At 36.5% G+C, this 8,602-nt stretch overlaps 1 protein-coding gene across 1 annotated transcript; it reads left to right on the forward strand.

The window, feature by feature from the left end:
- Positions 1 to 3,953: 3,953 nt before the first annotated feature.
- LOC137653200 (uncharacterized) lies at positions 3,954 to 8,290 on the forward strand. Its single transcript, XM_068386579.1, has 2 exons — positions 3,954 to 4,197; positions 4,334 to 8,290. Exon 2 carries the CDS (start codon positions 5,082 to 5,084, stop codon positions 6,405 to 6,407), a length of 1,326 nt encoding a protein of 441 aa, XP_068242680.1. The 5' UTR covers positions 3,954 to 4,197; positions 4,334 to 5,081; the 3' UTR covers positions 6,408 to 8,290.
- Positions 8,291 to 8,602: the final 312 nt, after the last annotated feature.

Below are 8,602 nucleotides of genomic sequence, written 5' to 3' on the forward strand. Positions count from 1 at the left end.
CTAAGAGAAGATATATATATATATATATATATACATACATATCTATATATATATATATATATATAGATGTGTATATTTATATACATATATATGTATATATACTTGTATATATTTATATACATATATATGTATATATATATATATATATATATGTATATAAATATATACAAGTATATATACATATATATGTATATAAATATACACATCTATATATATATATATATATATATACATATATATATATATATATATATATAGATATGTATATATATATATATATATATATATTGTTAGGTTGTTTGACTGTGAAACAACCTGGTTTCAATTTTTTTTTTGTAACTGCCCTTTTCTTTGTTTGCGGGTGTCTTGTTTACTTTTGACACGTTGGGAGTGACAAGCTTCAGTCAGGTTTGGGAAGCCAGATGGACCAGTTCTCGTAATGCGGACGAGAAAGAGCAGCAGACACAGCTTAGGAGTATCTCCTAGTTGGTGGTGACTTGTCCTTAACCTAGTCCTCGAAGTCGAAATGGATTTGAAGAGTTATTCTTCGGTAGCAGCTAAGTGGCTGCTGTAACGACACTGGCGTGGTTGGTCCCGTAGTGTTCGATGGACGTCCTCGAGGATCAGGGATTGTTTGTGGATGTTTATTTGTTGGAAGAGCCAGTGTATGGGCTCGTATTTATTTTTTCATTAATAATGAGAAGATTCTCATGTTAATTGGTCCTTGCTGCTGCTTACTGTGTTTGTTTGTTTGTTGAGTATTGCTTATTTTATTTAAAATTTGTTTGAACTTCTTCTGTTTTTGTGATTGTAATTTAATTTGAATTTATGCTATGATCATTTAAGTCACTGTGCTTCCCATTTCCTGAAATCATTGTAATTATTGTATATACTTGTCATTATTGTATAATTTTTGTAAAATAAACTAGGTTTAGGTACTTTAGTATTTTCTGTTATACCCACCCCTTTGGTTGTTGCAGTCCATCGGTTCTTTCCAGTCCCAATTCTTTTAGCTTTTTTTAAGAACCTGTTGAACCATTGAGGCAGTTCATAACAATATATATATATATATATATAAATATATATATAAATATATATATATATATATATATATATATATTATATATATATATATATATATATATGTATATATGTATATATGTATATATGTATATGTATATATGTATATATGTATATATATGTATATATATATATATATATATATGTATATATATATATATATATATGTATATATATATGTATATATATATATGTATATATATATATATTTAAATATATATATTTAAATATATATATGTATATATATATATATATATATATATATTCTATATTAGTAAATTATTTGATAGTATTTCAATATTTAAGAAGAGATTTATATACATGTTTATCTAAATATCTAAAGATATTTATTCATTTATCTGATTATTTATTTACTTTTTATATATATATATATATTAACGCTATTTCAAGTTGAAATATTGTGATGCGGTTTTCTTGGCACCAAAGGTACACTTGTCATACCGGACTACAAGGTTGTTCTGTTGTAGGCAGTCGAGCTATATGTGTACGTGATGTTGGTTTCTCTTTTCAGAGAGAGAGAGAGAGAGAGAGAGAGAGAGAGAGAGAGAGAGAGAGAGAACTTAAGTATATTGTCCTCATAACATATACAGAAGTGGCGAGTTCTGGAAAATGCCATCCATGAGGCATTGAAACGTGGTCCGGCATTACAAAGGCCACACCAGGAGTAATTGAAGGGATATGCCCGAATCGGGTGGTGAAAGCAGTCTTGAGGATGTCTTTTAGGGCCACCTGATAATACTACTTCAGGAGGTCGAATTTGGAGAGACCCTTGGCTTTTTTTTCAAGAAGGTTACGTCAGTGATATTTGGGAGGGTAGTAGTTTTCCGGTTCTGATTGCATGATCAGGATCCTGTAATCCTAACAAGGATGCAGCGATTCATCCTCTTTTTTCTCGATAATGTGTAAGACGTTTGCTTAGCGTCTGCCAAACGATACTGTGCCAGACGGCTGCATCTGGTGAACTCGATTGGCCCTGTCATTTTGATTTGGCGTTAAATATTGCATTTGGCAGGAACAGTGGGTATTTGACGAAGCTCTGGACGGAAATCATCCAAGTATGACGGGAGGACGTTGGCATAGGCATCCAAGCATGCGCAGATGGGGAGAGCATTGTCAGAAGAGGCGGGATGGATCGGTGTTGAGTAGTACGATTCTGCTTTGACTAATCGTCGGTGAGCGATATTAACCACAAGTTGGACATATGAGAGGAAATCTGCATTGTGACATCAGCAACGAGAAACTTCTAATTATATTTGGCGCTTCCAAACGATACCAGGACGGTTTCATAACTCTGGATGGGTATTGCAAACCTTTAAGCAGTACCAGGCGGAAGTCGGCGGACTTTAGACAAAGTAGTTCATATCCTGGAGAGCAGCCTTGGTAGAAGAGGTCGGCAAGCTACCGTGTCTAACAAAAATTTCACACCCCTACCTTCATCGTGTAAAAAGAAAAGATTACTGACAATGCAGACCATCACTGAAAGCATCAGCCTACTTATACGTTTCTTGGCCACTGACAACTATTTGAACATTTCTTGGCGGCAGAACCAAATCTGGAGTGATAGAAAGATACCTGCGGCCGATAGTAATCAGTAAATGGCTGAAGATGTCATTGGTTTAGGGGTAAGCGACAGGAGATATTAATGGGTGATGGGATGCTTTATCGCCAATCCGATATGTCCATTTCATCAGGAGTGGACGAATTGAAGGAGATCTTAAAGGTGGTGAAGTGGCTGTCCATAATGGCATCGTCTTTTGTCATCAGATCCTTCATGGGCAAAATATCAACATTGGGAAAACAGCACGTACAGGTTTGGGTAGGTATCATACCCAAAAAGATACAAAGTAGATTCACATGTTTCTTACCCTTAAATTTATATTGGACCCGTCCACTCGCTCACGAAGCGAGGAAACAAATGAAAATACCTTTAAAAAGGTAAATACTAATTGGCCACTGAACTTCATTCATTGAGACAACTAAAAACTGTTCAGTTAGCAATAACAAAGTTAGCTGGAAATCTAACTTCAAAACCTGAGACAGACTTCCAAAAAAAAAAAAAAAAATAATCTTTTTATTAGATAATAATAAAAATATACTAATTAAGATAGTATGAATTCACAAGGACATATTACTCTCCCGTCGAAACAAGAAATGAAAATAGCTGTAGTGAATGGGGAGATGGAAAAAAAAAAAAAACCACATTAATTGTTTATCATAGAAAAGCCACCATAAAATGAGTTACTATGAGATTGTGGGCCTCTGTAACACGGTTTTTTGGACTTTGCTCCTTATCAAAGCATCGCATGTAGCTGAAAGTTGACATATACAGTATATGTTTTACAACCACACACAAATTTTATCAGCATTATCAATAACCTAAACACGATAGTTTTCATTTTTATAGAGTAAAAATGATCTAGCCAACACCATGGCGTGTGATATCGAGGCAAGAGTTGAAAACATTTATTATGTAAGCAATGTAAACACTTTTTGACAAAATTTTGCCCCGCCCATCCACCAAACAACCATTCACCTTGTTCCATCGGCTCTGAAACCCATAACAGTCAAGAATGGCTAACAGGATTTGGAATTGCCCCGTGGTTACAAAACTGTATTTGTCTTACAACTTGCAACTTTATACAGTCAAGAGAAAGCCCATGGCCATATTTACTATAGCCTGAATAGGTAATTTTTCAGTTTCTAGTTTAAATCCAATGTTTATGGTCTGATTCGTATTTAGCATAACATGATTATAATACTTGTAATGTTGTGGAGGATTTATTTTTGCTTTATTTTTATTTTTGTTTTGCCAAATCCTGTGTGTGTGTGAGAGAGAGAGAGAGAGAGAGAGAGAGAGAGAGAGAGAGAGAGATATTGTGTTAGCGAGCGAAAGTAGTTAGTGTAACGATCGTTTGTGGTGAGGAAGACTGTTGGTATAAATGAGATTGTTTGTTTACATTTTTAGTAAGGTTACGACAGTGGTGAATGTTTCGGAGCGAATGCTTTTTTTATTTGACTGCAGCATAAGGCAGTTGTGTGAGAGCTGGATTATATATATATTTTTCGACCAGCGTGGAAGTGTTTTTGATTTTCTGAGTAAGTACAGTTTTGTTTATCTTTGCTTGTCGTGATTGTGAATGATAGGAACAATTTATTATTTATCTTTGATTATAGTGCGATAGTTCAGTTAGCTGGAAGTGTTCGTAAGTGTTTTTCTTTTTTATTTTGGCAGGCTGCGATTCCTCCTTTGGTGAGGCTAACTCCTTTGAGAGAGATATTTTGAACATTGATTGATGACCTGGCTTGTTATAAGGGACTTGGAACTGACTGCTATTTTAGATTTGGATTTAATTGGTAACGACTTGGCTGTAAGAAGGAATTTACGGATGATGATGATGATGATGATGACATCCAGGACCCCAATTAGGAAGGCAGTGGTGGCAATTTGCCACACAGTGGATTGTTGACCACAAAGCTGTGGTAGTTGCCTTTAAAAGACTGTTGGCCCTTGTGTGGACGAAGGTGTCCACTCAGAAATATATAAAATATTTCTGTTTATGTTTGTGGTTGTGGTATATTTTAGCTTTTAAGTTTTGTTAGGGTTTATTTGATTGCAGAAGTTTTTTCTAATTAATGTTTATTTTGTGTTAAGTTAAGATTGTATTACCGAGTTGTGATTATTTTTGGTTATGGTATATGATTGGTGATTTTTTTAGTGAGTGTTTGAATATTAAGAAATATAGTTTTAAGGTTATGTTTTGTTTTGTTTTGTCCTTCTGTCCAAGAGTCTGGTTGTAGATTACGTAAGGGGAAAGTTTGTTTTGTGGAGACCATTGTCAGTAAGTGTGATTCAAGGTGTGGGGGTTGTCTTTGCAACATCCCGCCACATTATTTTGGCGCCCGAACAGGGACTGCCGAGGTGGGATAGGAAGCCGGACTGTTGGACGAAGGACAGAATTTAGATATAAGGTTGATTAAAAATGGAAGGTAAATTAAAGGCTTTGGAGGAGGAATTGCGGCTGAGTAAGGAGCGTGAGGAGAGGTTGCTAGTAGAGAATGAGAGGTTGAACTGGGAGAATGCGGCGATGCAGAAGGAGCTTAGGGAGTTAAAGGGGACAGTAGAGAGAGTGGAAGAATGTGTTGAGATGAGGATGCGAGAGAATGAAGAACGAATGGAGAAACGAATGGAAGATATGATGGGGCAAGTCATGGGGATGATGAAAACTATAATGGGTGAAGGTGCAGTCGGAGGAGTGTCCTCAGCTTCGGGTAATGGGTTGGTAGTGAAAGAGAAGGTTAAGGTAGGTGATAATGGGAAAGGAAGTGATAGTGATAGTAGTTATAGTGATGGTGATATTGAAGATAAGGGAATTAGGCATAGTAAGGATGAACAGAAAGGGGAGAGGAAAGATGAAAGGAAAGGTAAAAGTGATGTGAAGAAAGAGAAGAAAAAGTATCAGGCTGATAGCAAGGACGATCGTGAATGGGTGAAAGTGGTAAGTAAGAAAAAGGGTAAGAAGGGAATGGTTAAGGATAGGAATTTAAGTGTGGAAGTGGATTCATTATATTCGAATGAGGAAGAAGGTAACAAGGGAGTAGACAGTGATGATAGCAGTGAGAATGAACGTGATGTGTGTAAGACTGTGTTTATGAGAGAGGTACCTCGGTGTGAAAGGTTCAATGAGCATAGCAGTAGGGATGTATATGATTTTTTCAAGGAGTATGAGAGGTATTGTCAGGATAAGTATGGTGATAGTAAAAGAGTTTGGGCTAGGGAGTTAGGAGAATATTTGACTGGGTATTTGTTGACGATGTATGGAGTGATAATGAGTGTAGGGGACGTTGATTATGAAAGTGTGAAAACGAGAATAATTGAGCAGGTAAAACGTATGAAAGGGAGTGTTAAGTATAAGCGTAAGAATGATTTTGATGAAGCACGGATGAATGCAGGAGAAGCGATATCAATGTACGTATGTAGGTTGGAAACGTTAGCTAGGAAGAAGTATGGGGATGAAGGTATAAATGAGAATAAGGAGTTAATGAGGAAGTTTTTGGCTACTGTACCCGAGAATGTTGCCGAGTTTGTTAATTTGAAACGGAAGGAGAAAATGAGGTGGACGAAAGAAAGATTGACATGGGATGATATTTTAGAGATAGTTGAGGATTACGAGTTGGATAGGTGTATGAAAGAAAGTAAATCTGTGAGTGTAAGAACTGGAATGGAGGAAAGTGTGCCAGAATTTGTTAGTTTTAGAGATGCTGTTATGAGAGGACCGATGAGGGTAGCTGATAGTGTACGTAGATAGGAGTGTTAGGGCGAGTAATGTGGGAATACCTGTAAGGACAAATGAAGGGTTTAGGCAAGGGAATCAGGTTTGGAGGGATAGGAGTGCTAGTGCGCCGCAAGATAGGTCAGGTAGTTGTATCCGTGAAGAGAAGTGTTATAGATGTGGGAAAGTAGGACATAAGAAGAATGAATGTAGATGGGCTCTTGGTGCTTGTTTTGGATGTGGTGAGGTAGGGCATAGAATTAGCGAGTGCAAGAAAGAGAAAGGGGTAAAATGTTATCGGTGTGGTATGACTGGGCACATAGCGAGTGGATGTCGTAGTAATCATATGAATGTAATTTGTGGTAATTGTGGTAAGGATGGTCATTATGCTAGAATGTGCAAGGAGCCGCGGGGTAAGTGTACTGCATGTGGTGTAGATGGGCATGTAGCTAGGGTATGTAGGAAGAAGGGAGTAAATCAGCCAGGATGTTCGGGAAACTAGAGTGTAAGAGGGTTCAGCTGGGTGAGTCCTCCTGTGTGTGCGGAAGGAATAGGATTAATGTTTGTGAGAATGGGATGAATAATTGGTTGGAAATGAGCAAGTATGAATCTAGTATGCATGAGAAGTTAGGGCTGGAAAATAAACAATTAGTGTTGGTTGAATATAGGAAAAAGAGGCGTTTGAAAGTTTTAAGTGAGGAGAAAGTGCAAGGGAAATTATAGGTATAGGTAAGAATACGAATAAGTATGACAAGGGTGTAAATGTACAAGTGAGTATGGAAGATAAATGTGTTAATACAGATGAATCATGGCTGAGTATGAATGATACCTATAGTGTGTGTGGCTTTTCCTTAGGTGATGTAAAAGAAAGGATGACGAATGCGAGAGTGAGAGATAGGAGAATGATTAGTAGTATGAATGAATCTTTTACTAAAGTTGAGAATGTTTTTGATGAAATGGATGAACTGTTTACAGAAATGAGTGTAATTATAGGGCCAGATGAGAACGAGGTAGATATGATTGTACATGATATATTAGATGATAGGGATTTAGATAGGAATAGTGTTAATGTAGCTAATGATTGTGATAAGGAAGAAGTGAATGAGAGAGTATATGGAGGCCCAGTTACTCGGAGTAGAGGTCCCGTTCCCGACTGCGACTGGGTTATGAAAAAATAATGTAAGTGTTGTGTGAGAAGGATTTGGCAAAGTAAGGGGGGAGGAATGTGGAGGATTTATTTTTGCTTTATTTTTATTTTTGTTTTGCCAAATCCTGTGTGTGTGTGAGAGAGAGAGAGAGAGAGAGAGAGAGAGAGAGAGAGAGAGAGAGATATTGTGTTAGCGAGCGAAAGTAGTTAGTGTAACGATCGTTTGTGGTGAGGAAGACTGTTGGTATAAAATGAGATTGTTTGTTTACATTTTTAGTAAGGTTACGACAGTGGTGAATGTTTCGGAGCGAATGCTTTTTTTATTTGACTGCAGCATAAGGCAGTTGTGTGAGAGCTGGATTATATATATATTTTTCGACCAGCGTGGAAGTGTTTTTGATTTTCTGAGTAAGTACAGTTTTGTTTATCTTTGCTTGTCGTGATTGTGAATGATAGGAACAATTTATTATTTATCTTTGATTATAGTGCGATAGTTCAGTTAGCTGGAAGTGTTCGTAAGTGTTTTTCTTTTTTATTTTGGCAGGCTGCGATTCCTCCTTTGGTGAGGCTAACTCCTTTGAGAGAGATATTTTGAACATTGATTGATGACCTGGCTTGTTATAAGGGACTTGGAACTGACTGCTATTTTAGATTTGGATTTAATTGGTAACGACTTGGCTGTAAGAAGGAATTTACGGATGATGATGATGATGATGATGACATCCAGGACCCCAATTAGGAAGGCAGTGGTGGCAATTTGCCACACAGTGGATTGTTGACCACAAAGCTGTGGTAGTTGCCTTAAAAGACTGTTGGCCCTTGTGTGGACGAAGGTGTCCACTCAGAAATATATAAAATATTTCTGTTTATGTTTGTGGTTGTGGTATATTTTAGCTTTTAAGTTTTGTTAGGGTTTATTTGATTGCAGAAGTTTTTTCTAATTAATGTTTATTTTGTGTTAAGTTAAGATTGTATTACCGAGTTGTGATTATTTTTGGTTATGGTATATGATTGGTGATTTTTTTAGTGAGTGTTTGAATATTAAGAAATATAGTTTTAAGGTTATGTTTTGTTTTGTTTTGTC

This window comes from Palaemon carinicauda, chromosome 14 (assembly GCF_036898095.1).
Source record: "Palaemon carinicauda isolate YSFRI2023 chromosome 14, ASM3689809v2, whole genome shotgun sequence".
Lineage (NCBI taxonomy): Eukaryota > Metazoa > Arthropoda > Malacostraca > Decapoda > Palaemonidae > Palaemon > Palaemon carinicauda.